General features: G+C 35.2%; 1 protein-coding gene across 6 annotated transcripts in view; it reads left to right on the top strand.

Moving 5' to 3' along the window:
* Positions 1-26286, top strand: part of LOC123560920 (semaphorin-5A-like) — a 113762-nt gene that overhangs the window by 63815 nt on the left and 23661 nt on the right. For all 6 annotated transcript variants that reach the window (XM_053552337.1, XM_053552338.1, XM_053552336.1 and 3 more), the window contains 10 exons: positions 12884-13086; positions 14140-14271; positions 17520-17736; positions 18541-18629; positions 19505-19704; positions 20284-20431; positions 21043-21173; positions 22099-22303; positions 24741-24817; positions 26059-26195. In XM_053552337.1, the coding sequence (XP_053408312.1) occupies positions 12884-13086; positions 14140-14271; positions 17520-17736; positions 18541-18629; positions 19505-19704; positions 20284-20431; positions 21043-21173; positions 22099-22303; positions 24741-24817; positions 26059-26195 (1539 nt within the window). The remainder of the gene's footprint in view (positions 1-12883; positions 13087-14139; positions 14272-17519; positions 17737-18540; positions 18630-19504; positions 19705-20283; positions 20432-21042; positions 21174-22098; positions 22304-24740; positions 24818-26058; positions 26196-26286) is intronic.

Here is a 26286-nt window from a genome sequence, read left to right as displayed (position 1 = left end):
AGCAGATGACCCCTATTGATTTTGAGGTATGTATGTCAAAGGTCAAGGTCACAGTGACCCTGAATAGTAAAACGGTTTCCGGATGATAACTCAAGAACCCTTGGGCCTAGGATCATGAAATTTGATAGGGAGGTTGGTCATGACCATCAGATGACCCCTATTGATTTAGAGGTCAGTATGTTAAAGGTCAAGGTCACAGTGACCCTGAACAGTTAAACGGTGTCAGGATGATAACTCAAGAACGCTTAGGCCTAGGGTCACAAAAGTTGATAGGGAGATTGGTCATGACCAGCAGATGACCCCTATTGATTTTGAGATCAGTATGTCAAAGGTCAAGGTCACAGTGACCAGGACAGTAAAATGGTTTCCGGGCAATAACTCAAGAACGCTTGGGCCTAATGTCAGGAAAATTGATAGTTAGGTTGGCCATGACCAGCAGATGACCCCTATTGATTTGAGGTCATTAGGTCAAAGGTCAAGGTCACATTGGCCAGGAACAGTTAAACGGTTTGTGATCTTCTTGTCCAAAACCATAGGGCCTTGGGCTTTGATATTTAGTATGAAGCACAATCTAGTGGTCCTCTAATAAGATTGTTCAGATTATTTCCCTGGGGTCAAATATGGCCCCACCCCGGGGGTCACATGTTTTATATAGACTTATATAGGAAAAAACTTTTAAAAACCTCTTGTCCAAAACCACAGGGCCTAGGGCTTTGATATTTTGTATATGAAATCATCTAGTGGTCCTCTACTAAATTGTTCAAATTATTCCCCTAGGGTCAAATATGGCTCTGCCCTGGGGGTCACATGGTTTACATAGACTTATATAGGGAGAAACTTTGAAAATCTTCTTGTCGAAACCACAAAAATTATGGCTTTGATATTTTGTAATGTAGCATCATCTAGTTGTTCTCTACCAAGTTTGTTCAAATTATCCCTCTAGGGTCAAATATGGCCCCGCCCCAGGGGTCACATGGTTCATACAGACTTACATAGGGAAAAACTTAGAATCTTCATGTCCATAACTTACATCATTCAAATTTGGACCACATGTATAGTTTTGAGTGGCAAGATGAACCTTGACATGAGTTGACCTTGATCTTGACCTAGTGACCTACTTTCACATTTCTGTAGCTACAGCCTTCAAATTTGGACCATATGCATAGGTTTGTGTACTGAAAAAAACTGACCTTGTTATTGACCTAGTGACCTACTTTCACATTTTTGAAGGTACATGCTTCAAATTTGGACCACATGCATAGTTTTTTGTTCCAAAATAAAACCAGAATGGTAGAACTGTTGTTTACAGTGAGCATATAATTTCTGTTCCTTGTGCAATTACTGAATGCATCAAGGGGGGCATTTCATGTTTGACGAGCTCTTGTTTAGCATGATATACCACACTTAAAATCAGTTGGGTTTTACCTTAATTTAGCATGATATACCACACTTAAAATCAGTTGGGTTTTACCTTAATTTAGCATGATATACACACTTAAAGTCAGTTGGGTTTTACCTTAATTTAGCATGATATACCACACTTAAAATATACCACTTTAAATCAGTTGGGTTTTACCTTAATTTAGCATGATATACCACTTAAAGTCAGTTGGTCTTAGGTAAATACATACCTGTACCTTTACTACTTATATTCCTTACTCCAACCAAATTAACATTTTATACCATTTAGAACAGTCTGAATATACATGTACTCAAACTCCTTTGAAAATAGCTAAAATGGGAGAAGTGACACTCAGTTTTGCTGTTATGTCAAAAGAGATTTTAAAAAGCCTGAATTAAAAAACAACAACAACAAGGAACTAGCCTGGAAGTGGCACTATTTTGACAAGGCAAATAAGATATTCTGGAAGTTCTCATCATAAATTTTTCATAAGTTTTGATATTTTGAAACGTATAGATATGATATTCTGCCAGAAGTTATCAGAACATGATATATGCCGGTAGAACCTCCGGTGCTAGACAATCTCAACATTTGATCATGGTTATATCTTGCACAGAACAAAGAATTGGAGCCAAACAGTTATAAAAATGATTGAAGAGAAGCATAAGCAATGGGCTAGAAAATCCAATTATTTTTCAAACATTTACACAAGATTATGTACAAAAGGAATTTCTACAACTGTTCTGCTATTGACATTTTTTACAATCGTGTTTTTTTGTTTGTTTTTTGCAAGTTGAAATATTTCATATTCATTTGTGCAAGATGATTGATGCTGTATTTTTATATCAAACATATTAAAACATCTTATTAATTGCTCGACCTCCATGACCTATGTTACTAAGCAACTCATTTGACATTGCCAAGTTGCTGGAGGTCATCTTATGACATTTGGCCTGCCTCTGCATGTAAATATGATGTCATTTTTGACAGCATAATAATTTCATTGTCAAAGTTGTGTATAAATACAGTTAATTGAAAACAACATGATGTGATAGTGACTTTGAAAACTGGTCACAGAACGAGACCTTCCCATTGGTCAATTTTGAATTCTAAAACATCCAGTCAATGCAAGAATTTCAAGACTGATCTTTTATAACCTATGACCTTGGAAATTCAAAGTTAAGAGTGTAGTTGAAAGCTTTAAGTTTTGCTATGGGAACTGTCAAACATTCAAGACACTGGTCATTTTCTGTGTGGCATGCAGGGCACATATTAAAGATACAAACTACGATGTCTTTGGAATGACATGTTTTCATTTGTTTCAATTAGAATATGTTTATGATTTGACACGACTTGTACGTGTAAGACATGTTTTAATGATCACATAGTCAGTGACACTTAACAGGTAATATATATACTATAGTTGTACCAATTGGAGGGCTATGTGGTGCAATGTTAGATGCAGTTGAAGGTGTAAGTTTTAATGATAATGCTTTGTCATGTAACTTTTTTACATACATGAAGTATATAATATTTTGGTACAAAGGAAAGTGAAAGAGGTCCGTTGTCATGGTGATATAGCTTTTGTAAGAAGAAACCTACTTCGTGTCATATTGTTACAATATAATAAGGTTAAAACTAACTGTAGGGGTGAGAATGAAGTCCTCTCAAAATTTGTAGAAATGGTCTTAAAATTTGCTACGAGTAATGTACAATGTTTCAGAAGGAGAAAAGGTGTTAGCGATGCTTTCAAAAAAATTTTTTAACAAAATTGTTTTAAGTATTCTACCCTCTATCCTACCTAAATAATTGCTGAACATTTCCTGAATATGTCTGAAAATCCCTTCTTTGGCTCGTTCTGAATATTTGCTTAACCTTTAGCTTGCTGAAGGCAAGTTGTAATATTCTGCATTTGCAATCAATGCAGACCAAGATCAACCTGCACATCTGTGCAGGCTGGTGTTTGCTGTTCAGTCACTAAATTTTCATTAAACACCCCTTGAATAATAAATGGAACTGCCCAGATTGAATGATAGACTAGTCTATTTTACAAAAGGTATTTGTTGAATTTCTCAGACAACAGTGCAGATTTTCAGATGATACTCAGAGTGCTGAAAATTGTTCAGACAGGGTTCAGTCTATTTAAGACATGTTCAAACAGTTTTATTTTTTTGTTTCTGAAATAATCAGAAAACTATTATAATGAGGGATACTTATGACAAATATTAAGTGCTACTACCTGAGATACTGGCAACCTCCAAGATTTCTTGCTCTCGATAATCAGACCCCCATCAATCAAACATGTCCATATATTTATAGTGACAGAAAATCATCATAAATAAATGACAAACTGAAATTTTCTTGGTTGAAGTTGCCATGAAAAAAAATAATATGGCATACTGTGAAATAATTAATATTCATGGGGGACTAATTTTTGTGGATTTCATGGTTGAGTTAATCAATGAAATTCGATCCCAACAAACAAGTAGAATTTCCATTCATTTTATGTTCAAAAGTTGAAATCCACAAAGTCATATCCCCACGAAATCGCCATTTGGACAAAACTCATAAAATTTTATGCCCACGAAATTAAATGATTTTACTGTATTCTGTTATAATGTAGCACTAGCCTCAGTTGAAAATACTTCATTTTGTTTACTGATATCAGTTATGTAATCAAGTAACAACAAACAAGTAAATAGATTAATTTTAAACATATAAATTGATTAACAAAAAATAGTTAATTAAACATCAAAGAGTTTAGTATTAAACAAACAGGAAGAGGATAATTAGGTTTAAGTCTTCAAAGAAATCGCAGGAAACCTACAGGAAATTTGAAATGTGGTCAGAATTTTAACAAGTACTTATAGAATTGATTTATAATTAAACTCGTAGGTAGTCAACAAGTAAGTTTTGTTTGAAATTTGTCACCGGCTTTCCTGTGTCCATTACATAGAAGGAAATGACATTGTTTAGTATGCAAATAAGCAGTCTGGTTTGTAGACAAAACAAGAAGTAAAGTGTTATTTCTACCAATGCTTTGATGAATTTCAGCAGTCTTTGTTGATATTAAAAACTCTAACCCCAATGAATGTAGACTCCTTTGTCTTCAGAAAATGGACAGTAAATATTTATTCATTTATCTTTCTATTTATTTGTTTATTTATCAAAAATGTAACTATTTGAGATAGATTTTATGTGATAGGATAATGCCACTTAAACTGATCGAAATAATGCTACGTTTATATAGATACTACTTATTAAGCCATGCTGACAAGGATTATGCTATATTGTTTATTAGAATAATTACTAGACATTTCATTAAATTTTATAGTCACCATTATTATCCCTGCTCATGAATTATCATTCTCATCAATGTCATCATTTTCAACACTGACAGTTACCACCACTACTGTAATCATCATCATCATTATCACCATCATTTTTATTATTATTATTATCATCATCATCTCTTCTCATGAATTATCATCTCCATCATCATCATCATCATCATCATCATCATCTTTTTTTATAATAATCACTGCTCATGAATTATCATTTTCACCAGTGTCATCATCATACACACTGTGACAGCCACCTATACTGTCATCATCATCATCATCATTACTATTATCATCTCCATTCATGAATTATCATTCTTATCAATAACATCATCATCAGCACCATAACAGTCACCACCAGCACCACTGTCATCATCATCATTTTCATTGTCACTATTGCCTTCTTTTTCCCTTTCACAATTTCTGTCTTTGTTCTCAGTTTTCTGTCCTTCCAATTTACTGAAGTGATTATTTCTGTTAACAGAATTTCTGGATGTAATCTTCCCATCTCTCTTTCATTCACTACTAGGTCATTGTCATCAATATTTTAGATTGGGACAGTTTGACCATGTAAATCAAGTTAACATGATATCTTTATAATCACATTAATTACTTTGGTATCACTTGGTCAGCAATGAATGACCCTGGACAACATATGTAATATACAGTAAAAGTGTTAATGTGGTACTAAAATATGCATTATTTTGTTGAGAAACCTGGTAAATATGTTTATTGCCAATAAAGTACTTTGAAAACTGCTTTAGAATTAATTAAGTGACAGAAAGTCAGCATGACATCAAAGGTCACTGTTGTTTTTAAATATTATGACTGAATCTTGGTAGAGTCTTTCTTGACAGTGTGGAGCAGTCATGGAGCTTTCTTACAAAAGTTGTAGGAACGATATAACAGTGCTTAAATGTAGGTTCAGGTCTAAATTGTCCCTCACTGGCCGGCACGCTTAGCTCAGTAGTAGAGAACTGGACAGTGAAGGAAGAGGTTGCAAGTTCAATCCCAGAATGAGGAGAATGTCCTGCATTATGGTTTGACAAGAGAATTTGTTTGAATCCTCCACTTCTTATACATTATATAGTAGACATAGAACTGGGGGTGGGTGGCAGGCGGGCAGCATATGCTCTGGCCCACCCCCTCACCCTTCCCAACTTTTGACCCCAAGAACTGATATTGCTCAGAAACAACAGTAGATAAAGCAAAAAAAAAAAAGGGGCAGTTTGAGAGATTGTCAATTAATTTTTAAAACTATTGCCCTATTAAAGGTGGTCAATCACATTTAATCAACATCTAATGACATTTTTTACTTTTTGTATATTCTGATAGAGAATTATTTAAGGAACAAAAAGACCGATTACATAGAGTGAGATTCCTATTTGAAATGTATATTTTATTATTTTTATAAAATTTTGTAATTACTCCCCTTTAATATGAAAGTATATAAAAAGCTGGGTATTTCTTTTTATTTCGATACAATGTCTAGTTTTACATTTGCATTTGATAGACATATCAACTATTGAACAATCTGAACCAAAATGCAAGTTTTAAAGCTGTGTGTAGCTTCTGAATTCATTTATTTCCAATCTATCTTGGTTGCGCAACCAAGATAGGCAAAGGGAGGTAATAATAATTTCTCAAACTTGCGTTTCTAATGAATTCCATCTTAATACATAATTTTTAATGCCAATATTTTACAAATATATTACAATATGTCTAATATTTATACATTTCCTTAGGCAAAGTATGTTTATCAAATTTATACTTATGATAAAATAACTCTATCTTGGTTGGTCAACCAGGATAGGAAAATGAAATTTTAAAAATACCTCCAGTGAAAATCTAATTTGTATTAAGTGTTAAGTGAACATAAATGAGTGTAAATGATCAGATGCTAAAGTTTCGAACAAATCCGTTACATGGCCAAAATCTGATTATCCACCTTTAAAAGTAACACTGTTACAACTATATATCTCTCTCTGTCAGCATCAAAAGTGAAGAAAAAAATAGCCACTAGCTTCCCTATGTCTATTCATTCATGTGTTTAAATTACAGAAATGAATGAAGACATTTGTCACAATAATGGAGCATTAAAGTTAATGTGTTATTCCAAATAGGTTTGTCAGTATAATGTTTAATACTCAATCAGTCATGTTTGAATTATTGATGGGTCTTTAATAACACTTTCATTTGACTCATTTTTGATAGTCTTTAAAGGCACATTATCATAATCTACCATACCCTTTTGATATTCCAACATTTCAAAGGAAGCAGAAATGGTTTTTCGTTTTTTGAAAGTTATAAATTTCAAATTAATGTAGCCTTGCAGCTGAAAAAATCTGTGCATTTCTGTGTTCTCTTGTAAAATAATTGGATGAAAGAAAATATGTTCAATCCTTATGTGTCACTTTAGCAATGTCGAGAGATATAAGTATTATATATTTTTTTTATATATCTGTCTGTTCATTTTTTCATCTATTATATTTTTTCATCTATTATATAGCCAGCCAGCTTAGCTCAGTAGGTAAGAGCGTTGGTCTATGGATCGCGGGGTCGCGAGTTCAATCCTCGGGCGGGGCGTATGTTCTCCATGACTATTTGATAAACAACATTGTGTCTGAAATCTGAAGTCCTCTACCTCTGATTCATGTGGGGAAGTTGGCAGTTACTTGCGGAGATACCTCTGATTCATGTGGGGAAGTTGGCAGTTACTTGCGGAGAACAGGTTTGTACTGGTACAGAATCCAGGAACACTGGTTAGGTTAACTTCTGCCGTTACATGACTGAAATACTGTTGAAAAACGGCGTTAAACCCAAAAACAAACAAATCATCTATTATATTACTGAAACAGAAACTGATTAATTTGATTAAACGCCTATTTCTATACAATGACATGTTCAGTGGTGTTTTACATAATAATTATAATAATAATAATAATAAAATATAATCATGATAATAATAATAACTTTATTTAAACAAGCAGTTATGACCGCACCCTGCCCCCCTGAGGCCATTTTATCCCTGTTACCAAATACCAATGCTTAAAGGTGGATAATCAGATTTTGGCCATGTAACGGATTTGTTCGAAACTTTAGCATCTGATCATTTACACTCATTTATGTTCACTTAACACTTAATACAAATTAGATTTTCACTGGAGGTATTTTTAAAATTTCATTTTCCTATCCTGGTTGACCAACCAAGATAGAGTTATTTTATCATAAGTATGAATTTGATAAACATACTTTGCCTAAGGAAATGTATAAATATTAGACATATTGTAATATATTTGTAAAATATTGGCATTAAAAATTATGTATTTAGATGGAATTCATTAGAAACGCAAGTTTGAAAAATTATTATTACCTCCCTTTGCCTATCTTGGTTGCGCAACCAAGATATATTGGAAATAAATGAATTCAGAAGCTACACACAGCTTTAAAACTTGCATTTTGGTTCAGATTGTTCAATAGTTGATATGTCTATCAAATGCAAATGTAAAACTAGACATTGTATCGAAATAAAAAGAAATACCCAGCTTTTTATATACTTTCATATTAAAGGGAAGTACTTACAAAATTTTATAAAAATAATAAAATATACATTTCAAATAGGTATCTTACTCTATGTAATCGGTCTTTTTGTTCATTAAATAATTCTCTACCAGAATATACAAAAAGTAAAAAATGTCATTAAATGTTGTTTAAATGTGATTGACCACCTTTAAAGCCTAATATGGTACACCCAGAGGTGTTTGTACTCAGACAGAATCTGTTGAGCTAAGTGAGTGGATACATGTTTCTGTACATTAAATAGAGATCTAATTGAAACATTACTTTTTGCTAAATAAATTATATATACTTTCACATAATAAAGTTAATGAAAAAATTTACATAAAAAAAGGTGCCTGTAGTTTTTATTGCAGTTAGGTTTTTTGATGGATTATATAAATTTATAATGTTGTTTTATCGTACATTTAGGTTGACACGGTTCATAAATGTAACAATATTTTCATGACACAACCTACAGCATTAAGCCTGATATAAAAAAGCAAATTTACACCTGTTTCTATTAATTTGTTCTTTATCATATTTGAATGATTTTCCTTAAAAAGGTATAAAAAGTACACTTTTACTATTTGTATAGTATTATCGTTCTTAAATAATAGATTTTTTGCTTTGAAGTAGTTTGTACAAAGCAATTCAAATCAGCAGCAAACATCTAAAGTGATTGAAAATTTAAAAGAAATATAAAAAAATGATTTGGGGGCAAAAATTGAGATAAAATACTTTATTTTATATACCTGACTTACTTTTGATAGTCAGTAGGAGGTTTTAGATATTGTACAGAATTAATAGAACTAAAGTTGATCAACATGTCTCCTTCCATGGGGTGGGGCAGGGCGGAGTTTGGAGATACAACATCTTTGTCTGTCTGTCAGTCTCATAAAGATGTCATTGAACCTTCTCTTAAAACCACTAGTTGAATTTTTGATGGAACTTTACAGCAACTACCATAGTTTTATGTTGTCTGGTTTACACATTTGCAGTTAACCCTTACCACGCTGGACACGATTGATTCTGCCTTTGCGGCTAGTTTAGATCATGATCAGCCTGCACATCTGTACAGTCTGATCATGATCTGCACTGTTCGCTATTCAGTCAGTATCTTTTTTGTAAGCACCTCTTTTAACAGGTAATGGTTACTGCCTAAATTGGATGATGGACAAGCTCTCTATAGATATTTAGTAGGATAAGGGTGAAAAAAAGTTTATACAGAGTTTACTCTTTGATTATTTTGTCAAATCAAACCTTGTGGTATTATGCCGCAAGTTGTTCGCCAAAACCAACAAATGGGGGAGACGTCAGACTTTTTTTCTTAAAAAAAAAAAAATACTTTCAGCTTTTCAATTATTTGTTCATTGGCTATAAATATATGATATTTTACAGGTACTGATATTTTCACAGTTTACAGTCTAATGCAAATAGAATTAATTCAAAAAACTTTTAGCTGATCAAACATTACGATGTATTTCACACCTATTTAGTTCATTTTGACTTTTAAAGGATTTTTTATTAAATCCGGGTATATTTGCGGAAGCTTTATTAATACATATTTAACTGAATAGATGTAAGCGCTAAACCGTTTTATGTATACAAGACACGTTAAATCTATTTAAAGACCCTGTCTCACGCTGTGCAGAATAAATAATTTATACAATATCCCAGGGTTTTGGGGATAATTATGTCTGGATCGCAGAAAGGCAGATTTTGACGTTCATTATTTGAATTTATTTGCAACATTGCTTGAACACAATTGTGTAAAATATAAGTAAATTAAATGTATTAACCTGACCAAATATTTGAACTTCAAAAACAGAAATATAGACTACTTTAAATTGGTTTATTCATTGAAGTTATTCTGGCCAGTCAAAATAATTGAAAAACAAAAATTGAAGAGTTGATTTTTACTTCAGGTATGGAGTCCTGTGTGTCTTATGATAGTAATTATCCCTTATCATGCTGGACACGATTGATTCTGCCTTTGCGACTAGTGTTGATCATGATCAGCCTTCACATTCATGCAGTCTGATCATGATCTGCACTGTTCACTATTCAGTATCTTTTTGGTAAGAGCCCCTTTTAACAGTTAATTATGCTGTCTAAATTGAAGGATGGACAAGTTCATTATAGAAATTTAACAAGCTAAAGGTTTAAAAAATTTGTATTTATATAGTAATTATTTCTAGAAAAATATTAAGTCCTGTGCTTAGAGTTTCCTACTGATTTCATAATGTTGTGTAATTTTGGTTGTTTCACATGTTGGATTATGTAGGTGGGAAAAAGCAGTTTTAAATATGGATTTCATATTTCCTCAATCATGATGGACTACGGTAGTTGTATTGAGAATCAGTCAAAAAGACAACAACCAGTCCTGTTTCTTGAATTGCATATGGTAAAGAATTTTATGGATATTTCTTTTGAACATATTTAGTGGTTTTATTAGCCCACCATCATCAGATGGTGGGCTATTCAAATCACTCTGCGTCCGTGGTCCGACGTCCGTCCTTCCGTCCTTCCGTTAACAATTTCTCGTTATCGCATCTCCTCAGAAACTACCAGGGGGATTTTGACCAAACTTTGTCAGAATGATGTATTGGTACCCTAGTTGTGTCCCCCTGAAAATCAGACTGGTTTAACAATTCTTTAGTGAGTTATGGCCCTTTGTTTATTTCTATAATTTACATAGATTTATATAGGGAAAAACTTGAAAATCTTCTTGTCCAAAACCACAGAGCCTAGAGCTTTGATATTTGGTATGAAACATCATCTAGTGGTCCTCTACCAAAATGATTCAAATTATTTCCCTGGGGTCTAATATGGCCCCGCCCCGGGGGTCACATGGTTTATATAGACTTATATAGGGAAAAACTTTGAAAAACCTCTTATTCAAAAACACAGGGCCTAGGGCTTTGGTATTTTGTATGCGACATTATCTAGTGGTCTTCTACTAAGATTGTTCAAATTATTCCCCTAGGGTCAAATATGGCCCCGCCCCGGGGGTCACATTGTTTACATAGACTTATATAGGGAAAAACTTTGAAAATCTTCTTGTCCAAACCACAAAGCCTAGGGCTTTGGCATTTGTAATGTAGCATCATCTAGTGGTTCTCTACCAAGTTTGTTCAAATCATCCCCTAGGGTCAATTATGGCCCCGCCCTGGGGGGTCACATGGTTCATATAGACTTGTATAGGGAAAAGCTTTTAAAATCTTCTTGTCAATAACCTACAACATTCAAGTTTGGACCACCTGTATGGTTTTGAGTGGCAAGATGAACCTTGACACGAGTTGACCTTGATTTTGACCTAGTGACCTACTTTCACATTTCTGTAGCTACAGCCTTCAAATTTGGACCACATGCATAGTTTTGTGCACTGAAAAAAACTTTGACCTTGATATTGACCTAGTGACCTACTTTCACATTTTTGAAGGTACAGGCTTCAAATTTTAACCACATGCATAGTTCTGTGTTCCGAAATAAAATTTGACCTTGATTTTGACCTAGTGACCTACTTTCACATTTCCCGAGCTACAGCCTTCAAATTTGGACCACATGCATAGTTTTGTGTTCCAAAATGAAATTTGACCTTCATTTTGACCTAGTAACCTACTTTCACATTTCTCAAGCTACAGCCTTCAAATTTGGACCACATGCATAATTTTGTGTACCGAAACAAACTGACCTTTACATTGACCTAGTGACCTACTTTCACATGATTGAAGATACAGGCCTCAAATTTGGACCACATGCATAGTTCTGTGTTCCAAACTAAAATTTGACCTTGATTTTGACCTAGTTACCTACTTTCACATTTCTCGAGCTACAGCCATCAAATTTGGACCTCTTGCATAGTTTTGTGTACCGAAATAAACTTTGACCTTAAGATTGATCTAGTGACCTACTTTCACATTTCTGTAGGTACAGGCTTCAAATTTAGACGTACATGCATAGGATTGTGTACCGAAGCAAACTTTGACCTTGACATTGACCTAGTGACCTACTTTCACATTTTTGAATATACAGGCTTTAAATTTGGACCACATGTATAGATTTGTATTCTGAAGTGTAATTTGACCTTGGTTTTGACCTAGTGACCTACTTTCACATTTCTAAAGCTTCAGCCTTCAAATTTGGACCACTTGCATAGTTTTGTGTACCAAAATAAACTTTGACCTTAAGATTGACCTAGTGACCTACTTTCAAATTTATCAAATTACAGCCTTCAAATTTGATGCACATGCATAGTTTTGTGTACAAAGAACTTTGCCCTTGAAATTGATATAGTGACCTACTTTCACATTTCTCAAGCTACAGGTTTCGAATATTGACCACATGCACAGTGTTTTGTACGGAAATGAAATTTGACCTTGAGCTAGTCAATAAGTCTTAAAATTTTGGAATTCTCAAAAATGGCACATTGGTGGGCGCCAAGATCACTCTGTGATCTCTTGTCTAACAAGTAATGCAGATTTTTCCATAGTGGATTTTTTTTATGTAAGGGAAGTAACTAGTAGATTCTTCAGTTGTATTATATAAGTGAGTTACATTTCCTGTTCACTTGTATTTTCAGAACTGACAGAACAAGCATCAATATTTAATCATGAAAACTTAATCGGCTTCACACAGCTTACTCTCGACAAAGAAAATGACCAGTTGCTTGTCGGGGCTCGGGACAGTATATTCCGTTTATCACTGGATAACCTAGATCTTCTGGAATATGCAGAATTCCGTGCAGAACATCAGAAGTCATGTATAGACAAAGGACAATCAGAGGTACCTAAGTTTATGATTAGAATCACTCTTTCTGTGAAAACCCATTATTATATACGTTACTATAAATAGTAACCAAAAACGCGTTAAAAACAGTCATTATTGCCTTTGTTGACGAATCCATAATGTCGCAGTGCGCCTAACGCGCCATAATCATAATGGTCCCAGGTAACCGGAATGTCAGCATGTTTTGACTTTGACGTCATGTAGCAACGTCATTATGGTGGGCCAAAGGGTGCTGATTTATTTTCAGATCGATTGTCAAATATTCATGCCACTGTTGATGAAAAAAGCAATACAAATGATGCTTAGGTCCCATAAGTTTGTAGAAAAAGTATGTAAAATGAAAATACCAAGATGAATATGAAGCTAAGGTATATAATAAAAAGGTCAATAAACGGTTGGCTGTACCTTCTAATGGCACACCTAAAGCCCTCGGGCAATTATGACACTAGGTGTGCCATTATGGCAAGAAGGCACATCCAAGCTGTATATTAACCTCTTATTAGTGCTTGTATTCATCAATGTTTAAGGTCTGAAATTTTGACTTCAGACTTTTATTCTCTATAAATTCAAATTGCAGTAACTTCCTTTGTAGTAGAAATATATAGCTGTAACTTTACATAGCTTTTTGTTGTAATATACGCCATATATTCATGCCAAGTGTCATTAAAATTTGTACAAAATTTACAAATGTAGGGAAAAAAAGCAACTGTAGCATTTCGAAGTCAAAGTTTTAGACTTAAAATGTTGAGGCATTCAGGCCCAGACGTCATATGAGGATTCACACAGTAGTAACCCTGGTTGGAGTTAAAACTTTTATAGCCTTTTAGTTTGAAGTTGTATAGATTAGAGCAGGAAAACTTCCATATGCTATGTATTCAAGGGGTAATCAATGATGTTAAATATTCTAGTCCACATACACCTTTTCTTAAATTTATAAAATTCAGAGGGAAAAAACTGGTCATTGACGATACCAAATGTTTTATTAGAATATTCTTTCATAGAGTTTCTGTGAAAGTGACTTACTTCACAATTGAATGACTGTATTTTCAGAGTTCCTGTCACAATTACATCAGAGTTCTACTGCTACATAATTATACGAAAACAGACTCAACCTCGGAGTTTGACAATGCTGTGTTTGTATGTGGGACCAATGCTTTCTCACCTATTTGTCAGTGGAGACCGGTAAGCTTTTAGATATACTGTAGAATTATAAATAATTATGATGGGACTAGTTATGTCTCCCACCACACAGTGTTGTGGAAGACATATTGATTTACTCCTGTCTGTGTGTCTGTCACAAATCTTGTTCACACTCTAGGTGGAACAGTTATCATCCGATCTTCACCAAACTTGAACAAAATGTTTTTGGCCATAACTCCTCGGCCAAGTTCGATAATGAGCCAAATCGGCCCAGGCACTTTTGAATTATGGCCCTTGAATTACTGATCAGAACCACTCATCCAAACCAACCAGACCTACCAAAAATTACTGATCAGAACCACTCAGCCAAACCAACCAGACCTACCAAAAATTACTGATCAGAACCACTCAGCCAAACCAACCAGACCTACCAAAAATTACTGATCAGAACCACTCATCCAAACCAACCAGACCTACCAAAAATTACTAATCAGAACCACTCAGCCAAACCAACCAGACCTACCAAAAATTACTGATCAGAACCACTCAGCCAAACCAACCAGACCTACCAAAAATTACTGATCAGAACCACTCATCCAAACCAACCAGACCTACCAAAATTACTAATCAGAACCACTCATCCAAACCAACCAGACCTACCAACAATTACTGATCAGAACCACTCAGCCAAACCAACCAGACCTACCAAAAATTACTGATCAGAACCACTCAGCCAAACCAACCAGACCTACCAAAAATTACTAATCAGAACCACTCAGCCAAAACAACCAGACCTACCAAAAATTACTGATCAGAACCACTCAGCCAAACCAACCAGACCTACCAAAAATTACTGATCAGAACCACTCATCCAAACCAACCAGACCTACCAAAAATTACTAGCCAAACCAACCAGACCTACCAAAAATTACTGATCAGAACCACTCAGCCAAACCAACCAGACCTACCAAAAATTACTAATCAGAACCACTCAGCCAAAACAACCAGACCTACCAAAAATTACTGATCAGAACCACTCAGCCAAACCAACCAGACCTACCAAAAATTACTAGCCAAACCAACCAGACCTACCAAAAATTACTGATCAGAACCACTCAGCCAAACCAACCAGACCTACCAAAAATTACTAGCCAAACCAACCAGACCTACCAAAAATTACTGATCAGAACCACTCGGCCAAGCCAACCAGACCTACCAAAAATTACTAGCCAAACCAACCAGACCTACCAAAAATTACTGATCAGAACCACTCAGCCAAACCAACCAGACCTACCAAAAATTACTAGCCAAACCAACCAGACCTACCAAAAAATACTAATCAGAACCACTCAGCCAAACCAACCAGACCTACCAAAAATTACTGATCAGAACCACTCATCCAAACCAACCAGACCTACCAAAAAATACTAATCAGAACCACTCAGCCAAACCAATCAGACCTACCAAAAATTACTGATCAGAACCACTCAGCCAAACCAACCAGACCTACCAAAAATTACTGATCAGAACCACTCAGCCAAACCAACCAGACCTACCAAAAATTACTGATCAGAACCACTCAGCCAAACCAACCAGACCTACCAAAAATTACTGATCAGAACCACTCAGCCAAACCAACCAGACCTACCAAAAATTACTGATCAGAACCACTCAGCCAAACCAACCAGACCTACCAAAAATTACCGATCAGAACCACTCAGCCAAACCAACCAGACCTACCAAAAATTGCTAGCCAAACCAACCAGACCTACCAAAAATTACTAATCAGAACCACTCAGCCAAACCAACCAGACCTACCAAAAATTACTAGCCAAACCAACCAGACCTACCAAAAATTACTGATCAGAACCACTCAGCCAAACCAACCAGACCTACCAAAAATTACTAATCAGAACCACTCAGCCAAAACAACCAGACCTACCAAAAATTACTGATCAGAACCACTCAGCCAAACCAACCAGACCTACCAAAAATTACTGATCAGAACCACTCAGCCAAACCAACCAGACCTACCAAAAATTACTAGCCAAACCAACCAGACCTACCAAAAATTACTAATCAGAACCACTCAGCCAAACCAACCAGACCTACCAAAAATTACTAGCCAAACCAACCAGACCTACCAAAAATTACTAATCAGAACCACTCAGCCAAACCAACCAGACCTACCAAAAATTACTGATCAGAACCACTCAGCCAAACCAACCAGACCTACCAAAAATTACTAATCAGAACCACTCAGCCAAACCAACCAGACCTACCAAAAATTACTGATCAGAACCACTCAGCCAAACCAACCAGACCTACCAAAAATTACTGATTGGAACCACCACACCACTTTTAATCACTAAATGATTAGGTAGTTGTGGGAGACATGCACTTTTCTCAAAAGCAGCTCTAGATTTTGTGGATTTTGCAGTTGAGACTCAGCAAAACTCAGTACCGGTGAGTAAGCAAATTCCCATTCATTTTTTTTGTTCAAATGTTGAAATCAGTGAATAGATCCTAGCCTTAGAAATATGAAAATGTAAGTGAAATGTAATTTCTGTAGACTTGTGACTTTACATCTCTAAACAGTCTACGTATCCTAAAAAATAGCTGTTTTTGAAAAACTACAAACTTTCATGCCCACAATATTAACTGATTCACAGTAGTTTAATTTTTGTGTGATTGTTATCTTAAATCTTGTTATGAAGAAAAGCTAAGGTTATTTTATAACAGATGCTGGAAAAAACCAGCAACCTTGGTTGAGCAGCCAGTGCTTTATCCACAAGACCAGAGCTTCATTTGTAATTGACCTTATGCTGATCCTCCAAATCTCCACCTTTATACCTAAGTCCTTAAATCCAATGAAAGGATTAATTTATGTCATAGCAGGATTTGTGAGGCATGGCTATATTCCACTTTATGTCAGGTCATTAAGGTATTAGGTTCAGTATGTTTTTGTATGTCAATTTGTCTGGGTCAAATCTTTTGTACAAAAGCTCAACAATGAAATGCATAAAGTATTCAGAGTTGAGTTTTACATGTATTTTGTTGTTGTTGTTTTTTTTTTAATTGAAAAAAAGTTGAATAATTACTTCTCATTCAGCATGGAAAGTTGTCCTTATTTTTTTTTCCAAGTTGTAAGTACTGTAAAATCCCCTAAAATTCTTATATAGTTTATATAAGTCTTCGTTATCTTAGTTTGTTGTAAAATGGTATATAAAGTAGACCAGTATAAAAACTTTTGATAATCATTTGTAAAAGGTTCCTTTTTTACTTTCCAGGCAAATAATCTGTCCAGAATTATTGAAGCAAGCTCTGGAGTGGGGAAGAGTCCCCATGACCCTGGTCAAAATTCCACTACCATTATCACAACTGATGGCGACATTTATGGGGCCACAAACATCGGGACTGGAGATAGGGACCCGGCTATATACAGAAGCAATGGACCTAAGTCAAAGGAGCTTAGAACAGCGCAGGCCAACTCAAAATGGCTTAATGGTAAAGTTGTATAAAAAGCTCTAACCCCACTTTCCTGTAAAGAGTCTTGCCTTCTTATTTTTGTCAAACTGGTCAAAAGTAAGACAATGCATGGATCAAACTGTAAAATTTTGATGTAAAACAGATGAAATTTAGCTTGATTTTTAAACAGACTTAATAAATATTATAGGCCTAGTTAAACTGAATTATGATTTTTGGTATTCTACGGGAATTATTTATGGTTTGGGTTAAGAAACAAAATACTAAAATCTGTTTTTTATGTACAGGAATTCAAATGAAATTGAATAATTTCAAGATCTAGTGGTTTTCTTTGAATATTTTGTACAGGGGTAATGTCTTTTCCTTCTTACAGGATTTTCTTAAATTTCAAGAATCTTAATGCTCCAGACGTAGCTGACAGTTAGAACTCTACATGCACAATTCACATTTATTTTGTTTAATATGACTTTTGGAAATACTTGAATTTGTACCAAAATACTGCCTGTTTATTACTATTACATACTGTTGTCATAGTATTAAGAGAATAAATGAGCCACGCCATGAGAAAACCAACATAGTGTATTTGCTGCCAGCATGGATCCAGACCAGCCTGCACATCCACACAGTCTGGTCAGGATTGATGCTGTTTGCAAACAGTATCTCTAATTGCAATAGGCTTTGAAATTGAACAGCATGGATCTAGACCAGACTGAGCGGATGCGCAGGCTGGTCTGGATCCATGCTGGTGGCAAATGCACTATGTTGATTTTCTCATGGTGTGGCTCAAATGAATAAGGAAAGCATAATTGCTTTCTTGTATTTCAGAGCCAGATTTTGTGTCATCTTATGAAATTGGAGATCTTGTCTACTTTTTCTTCCGAGAAGTTGCTGTTGAATATATTAATTGTGGAAAAGTAAGTTTGGGCTACACCTACTGTCAATATTTCTTTAATGGAAACGTATCTCTTGTACTCCAGTTTTAAAGTACATTTTGTTGTAATATCGGTAATTTATGTCGGTGGAAATCTCTTTCACACTTTATTTTATTGTCTTTGAAGAATTTCTTATTGGTGCAATGAAATATTTTAACATTTTAACAGATACTGCAGATGCAAAATAAGATTCAGACATTTCTGTTATCTTTGTATTTTAATATTATTACATAAATAGATCAGAAATATCAGAAATTAATTTTGAAATATATTTGCATGCCAAAGATTATCTGAAATAATATTTTCATCTTTTTCAAAATCTAATTTCTCTCAAGTGTACATTATGCCAGATGAAGGAGAAGTTAGGTCTTTCATCATTCCTTAAATCTGATTATCTTAATCACTTGCTTCAGATCTCTAGCCAAAAAATATTCACCTATTATAAAAGTAAAGTTTGTTACCGGTTTTTCCGTCTCCACTTGTAAATACATGAATAACACCAAACTGGCATATCTACTAAGGGAGCCAAACAGAGTGACTGTCAGTACATTGGGTGAATGTCCCATGTATGGGGCTTTACAACTGGTACACTAAAGAACCAGGAAAGCTTCAGGAATTGGAGTGTCTCCTGTATCCTTGCACTATCCTCTAACTTATAATCAGTCTTTTGGAGGAGTCACCCAAATTGGTTTTCGATTGCAACAATGAATAAGATTATATACAGACAAGTGATTCTAAGTAATATATTAAGAATTTAGACATAAAAAGTTCTTTTTTTTTTCCCCCCCCCCCTAGAAAATATCATATTCAGCATTATATAAGAATTGGCGTTAATGCATTTTACTGTTTTATTTCAGCGTATTTATTCAAGAGTTGCACGATTATGTAAGAGCGATCAGGGAGGTATATTTGAGAACATATGGACAACATATTTCAAGTCTCGGTTAAACTGTTCACTGCCAGGACAATATCCATTCTATTATGATGAAATACAAGGAACCTTCCTGCTTGAAGACGGCACTGAAAAATACCTTTATGCTGTATTCAATACACCAATGTAAGTAAAAATACATTTATGATATTATTTAATACACCAGTGATAGTAAAAACACAAGTGTAAAATAAAATTATGCCATATTAAATACATCAGTGTAAGTGAAATATGCGTTTATGCCATATCTAATGCACCAGTGTAAAAATAAAAATACATTTATCTCATATTGAATACACTTATGTAAATGAAAAATACATTTATCTCATATCGAATACAACTACATTTATCTCATAATGAATACACTGATGTAAATGAAAAATACATTTACACCATAGCAATAGTTACCGAGTCTTGTACAAGTAGATAAATAAATGGGAATTCTATGATTTGATTCTTTGAGACTTAACCATGAAATCCATGGAGACAAGTGGTGTACCTGATGAATATTTATGATTTTACAGTACTAAAGAATCTGATATTTAAATTTTAATTCACTTTGATGCCATATTTTACTTTTAGGTGAATTCTGACATTAAGTATTTCTTTTTGAGAGATGAAATTCAGACTTGCTTGTATATTTTGATGTGTAGATATTGCAACATTTACTTGCATATTAATTTTGTTAACCCTATCACATTGCAGGAACAGTATAGCTGGGTCAGCAGTTTGTGTATATAATATCAAAGCATTAGAAAAATCATTTGCGGGTCCTTTCAAGTACCAAGAAAGTCCAAGGTCAGCATGGGAGCGACATGAGCAACCTGACAATGGTCAGAAACCACTAACACAGGTACGTCTGTATTGTTCTTATAGTTACTGTTGATGCAGGTTAATTAAAGAACGAAAGTCTACACCACCTGAAAACCTGTAGTGGTTGATATGGAGAGTTTAAGAGAATTATAAAATGAAGTAACTTTAATTTTATGGAAAGGCTTTAGCTGTAGAGATTTTCTGAGCCCACCTTAAGTTAGCTCACAACCTCCGGTGTTTTAAAATCAGGCAAAGCATTTGTCACCTATGATTATTGACTGAAAGCAACATCCATTTACAGTCCACCCACTTTGGGGAAGTTGTCGCTTGCTTCTGGAGAACAATTTCATACTAATAATAAATCCAGGATCACTTCTAAGATTGACTGACATATGTCACTAAACCTTTAGCCAGCTGGCGGCAAGTTATAAAGCCTTTGCGACCAGTGCAGATCAGATCAGCTTGCATATCTTGGTTTGCACTGTTCGCTCTGCAGTCAGAAAATTTTCACTGAACACCCCTTCGAATAATAAATGACACTGCCCATATTGAATGATAGACCAGTCCATTTTAGAAATATAGCAGGGTAAAGGTTTAATACTCTTAAAAAAAGCATACAAACTTTATGGGCACTCTTATTTTGCAATTCAGTGTCCAGAAAAGAAGGATCAGAGTAAACGCTCCAATGACAAACACACGATGGATGAGTCTAGGTACCAGATGATGGATGATGCTGTCCAACCAGAGTCATTATTTCCTTTCGTTCATGCAGATAATGAGAGGTAAGAAACATAAAATATTGTGTCAGTAAGATATAAACATGTCAAATCATTGTCTGACAAGTATAAAGGATGTCATCAAGAAATTGAGTACAGTGCCAGAAAATAAAATCTGTCTGCTGTTTCTTATTCTCTATTTCACACCAGTGATTATTTCACAATAGTGTTCCTTTTCATGTATGTATTCCATATTCAGCATAGGTATTCAGTATTCTAGTGTGTTTCGAATTCCGCACTGGTGAACCATATTCCACTCTGGTAACCCATATTCAACTCTAATGTTCCTTATTCAAACATGTATTCCATATTCCACACTGGTCTTCCACATTCCAGACTGGTGATCCATATTCAACGCTAGTGTTCCTTATTCAAACATGTTTTCCATATTTCACACTTGTGTTCCTTATTCCATTGTAGTTATTCTTATTTACACTTGTATTCCAAATTCCACACTAACACTATTGTTCTTTATTTACCCTTGCATTCCATATATATCTCTATTATTTCTATATTCATCACTAGTGTTCCTCTTATTCCACACTGACATTCCATATTCCTCTATAGTGTTCAATATTCCACACTTGCACTTTCAAAGGTATGTACTAGCCAAAAGTCCAGGAAGCAGAGATTGAGTGTAGTAAACAAATTTTCTCTATATTCATCACTCAAGTTCCTTATTCCACACTAGTGTTCCATATTACAGTGTAGTGTTCTACTTTTCACTCCACACTAGCATTCATATGCTACATTAGCATATCCAAAGGTGTGTTACTTAAGTTAGAAGTCTAGGAAGCACTGATAGAGTGTGGTAAACAAACTGTATATATTTTTTAAATTCATACAGGATGTGCAAAGGTTAATAACAGCTGTATCTCTTAAATAATTTCATGAACCTTTTTTTAAGTGACCTAATTTTGTTATTTTGTAGATGGACACATGTAGTGGTTGACAATGTCAAAGGAAAGCAGGGTCAATATAAAGTTGTCTTTGTTGCGACAGCAGATGGCAAAATACGGAAACTGACGACATTATTGTCTCCAAAATCAAATGAAACGTGTCTGATTGAAGAGATTAAAATAGTGCCAAATGGAGACCATAAACCAGTGAAGGCAATGAGAATCTCACCTGAGGAAGTGAGTCATGCCTTGTTTAAAATCTTGTTATGTTTTTGTTTTAAACTAAAATTACAAATATCGGGTACATTTACCTCAACTTATATTTTATTAGCCCACCATCATCAGATGGTGGGCTATTCAAATCACTCTGCGTCCGTGGTCCGGCGTCCTTTCGTCCGTCCATCTGTCCTTCCGTTAACAATTTCTCGTTATCGCATCTCCTCAGAAACTACCAGGGGGATTTTGACCAAACTTTGTCAGAATGATGTATTGGTACCCTAGTTGTGTCCCCCTGAAAATCAGAATGGTTCAACAAATTTTTAGTAAGTTATGGCCCTTTGTTTATTTCTATAATTTACATAGATTTATATAGGGAAAAACTTTGAAAACCTTCTTGGCCAAAACCACAGAGCCTAGGGCTTTGATATTTGGTATGAAGCATCATCTAGTGGTCCTCTACCAAGATGATTGAAATTATTTCCCTGGGGTCTAATATGGCCCCGCCCGGGGGTCACATGGTTTATATAGACTTATATAGGGAAAAACTTTGAAAAACCTCTTGTCCAAAACCACAGGGCCTAGGGCTTTGATATTTTGTATGTGACATCATCTAGTGGTCTTCTACTAAGATTGTTCAAATTATCCCCCTAGGGTCAAATATGGCCCCGCCCCGGGGGTCACATGGTTTACATAGACTTATATAGGGAAAAACTTTGAAAATCTTCTTGTCCAAACCACAAAGCCTAGGGCTTTGATATTGTAATGTAGCATCGCCTGGTGGTTCTCTACCAAGTTTGTTAAAATTATCCCCTAGGGTCAAATATGGCCCCGCCCTGGGGTCACATGGTTCATATAGACTTATATAGGGAAAAGCTTTTAAAAACTTCTTGTCAATAACCTACAACATTCAAATTTGGACCACATGTATGGTTTTGAGTGGCAAGATGAACCTTGACATGAGTTGACCTTGATTTTGACCTTGTGACCTACTTTCACATTTCTGTAGCTACAACCTTCAAATTTGGACCACATGCATAGTTTTGTGCACTGATATAAACTTTGACCTTGACATTGACCTAGTGACCTACTTTCACATTTTTGAAGGTACAGGCTTCAAATTTGGACCACATGCATAATTTCGTGTTCCGAAATGAAATTTGACATTGATTTTGACCCAGTGACCTACTTTCACATTTCTCAAGCTACAGCCTTCAAATTTGGACCACATGCATGGTTTTATGTACCGAAACAAACTTTAACCTTTACATTGACCTAGTGACTTTCACATTTTTGAAGGTACAGGCTTCAAATTTGGACCACATGCATAGTTCTGTATTCCAAAATAAAATTTGACCTTGATTTTGACCTAGTGACCTACTTTCACATTTCTCAAGCTACAGCCTTCAAATTTGGACCACTTGCATAGTTACGTGTACCGAAATGAACTTTGACCTTAAGATTGACCTAGTGACCTAATTTCACATTTCTGTAGCTACAGGCTTCAAATTTAGACCACATGCATGGTTTTGTGTACCGAAACAAACTTTGACCTTTACATTGACCTAGTGACCTACTTTCACATTTCTCAAGCTACAGCCTTCAAATTTGGACCACTTGCGTAGTTTTGTGTGCCGAAATGAACTTTGACCTTAAGATTGACCTAGTGACCTACTTTCACATTTCTGTAGCTACAGGCTTCAAATTTAGACCACATGAATAGGATTGTGTACCAAAACAAACTTTGACCTTTACATTGACCTAGTGACCTACTTTCACATTTTTGAAGGTACAGGCTTCAATTTTGGACTACATGCATAGATTTGTTTCTGAAGTGAAGTTTGACCTTGATTTTGACTTAGTGACCTACTTTCACATTTCTCAAGCTACAGCCTTCAAATTTGGACCACTTGCATAGTTTTGTGTACCGAATTAAACTTTGACCTTAAGATTGATCTAGTGACCTACTTTCACATTTCTCAAGCTACAGCTTTCGAATTTGGACCACATGCACAGTGTTGTGTACGGAAATGAAATTTGACCTTGAGCTAGTCAGTAAGTCTTGAAATTTGGAACACTCAAAAACGGCACATTGGTGGGCGCCAAGATCACTCTGTGATCTCTTGTTTTCGGTATGATAGATTTTACAGAAATTTGGTATTGATCTTATAGGTGGCAAGATACAGAACGTTGAATCAAACTTTGATGTACATTTACAAAATACATGTAAAACATAATTCTACAGTTCAAAAGACTGTAAATTATATTTGTAGCAGAAGATGTTATTCATTTACAGAATAACTTTTTACCAAACTGTTTTTAGCTTATTTCTGTAAAATTGATAGGGACAGCTTACAAATGTGTATAGAAATTTCAACTTCTGTGTTAATTCTTTGTTCATGACATATATGCAATTGTGCTTCACTATGAAAATTCTGTTATACATGTTTAATTTCAGATGGCAATCTACATATCTACACAATACAATGTAATAAAAGTCCCAGTGCATAGGTGTTCAAGATTTGAAAATAGCGAGTAAGTACATCCCTCTTACATATTGTTATGCTGTACTGAATAAAAATGCATTGCTAATTTATGAGTGAAATGAGATTGCACAAATAGCTCAGTTCCTGTTTGGCTGTTTGGTTAGCGAGTGGTAGTGTGGGACAGAAAGAGAGTTAGCAAATTTCGGCGGCAGTTAGTAAGTTTTTTGTCTGTCGGCAGTTATTGACTACAGCCAAGCCGGTGTTAAGCAGTCAACCAGTGGAGTGACAATACAGTCTTAATGCTGGTGGCTGTTTAACCTTTACCCTGCTAAATTTCTGAAATGGACTGGTACATCATTCAATTTAGGCAGTACCATATATTATTCGAAGGGGAGTTCAATGAAAATTTACTGACTGAATAGCGAACAGTGCAGAGCATGATCAGCCTGCACAGACGTGCAGGCTGTTCTTGATCTACACTGGTCGCAAAGGCAGAATCACTTGTCACCAGCAGGTTAAGACCAGTTTAAAATAGAAATAAGGTCACGTTGGAAAGTTAAGCAGACTGACTGCTTTAAGCAAGTGGATGCTTAATACAGGTGACTGCTAAAGCAGGTTCCACTGTATTTGTTAACAGTGGTTCGGAGATACTTCTCAATAATGGGTCAAAGACTGTTTGTCTGACAACAGTGACCAGACTGTCTGTAAACAGTGGGTCATAGGGTAGTACAGATAAAAGATTTGAGTGATAAAAATTGACTGATAATCAGTAGCTTCCTGTGATCCAAGTGATTCTTGTAAGTAAACCTTTAATTCAAACATATTACTTTAAAATATTATACTGTGAAATCATTAATATTCGTGGGGGACTAATTTTTGTGGATTTCGTGGTTGAGTCAATCCACGAAATTTAATCCCAACGAACAAGTAAAATTCCCATTCATTTTATGTTCAAAAGTAGAAATCCACGGATTCATATCCCCACGAAATTGCGGTTTTGACCAAAACCACGAAATTTAGTGCCCACAAAATTAAATGATTTCACAGTATGTGTCCCTGTATAGCATGAATCACATCAGATATAGTTAATGCTTGTAAGTTTGAGGTACCCACTCTTGATGGAATAATGCATGGAGGGGCACAAGGGGTCTTCATCCACCATCAAAGTTGGAAAGTCACCATATGACCTGAATTGTGTCGGTGCGATGTTACCCAACAAAAACAAAAACAAAACAGATAGATTTTAGGAATGACTAAATCACATACTGGTACTATAAATTTGTATTTCAGCTTGTGTTTAAGCGCCAATGACCCATATTGTGGATGGAATGAATACACAAGTGAATGCACGCCAGCCCCTTCTGGACAACCTGAAGTCCATTTCTGGTCACAGAGTATGACCGGATGTCCTTTTGTACCCCACCCTGGTAAGTTATTTATGTCTTCCAACTGTCTAGAATAAGATTATCGAATTTGTCTACCCAGTTCATTGTGGAATGCTTTGGTCTGTCTGGCTTC

The sequence above is a fragment of the Mercenaria mercenaria genome, chromosome 10 (assembly GCF_021730395.1).
Source record: "Mercenaria mercenaria strain notata chromosome 10, MADL_Memer_1, whole genome shotgun sequence".
Classification (NCBI taxonomy): Eukaryota; Metazoa; Mollusca; class Bivalvia; order Venerida; family Veneridae; genus Mercenaria; species Mercenaria mercenaria.
The sequence above is the reverse complement of the archived record's forward strand: the minus strand, read 5'-3'. Positions and strand labels throughout refer to the sequence as shown.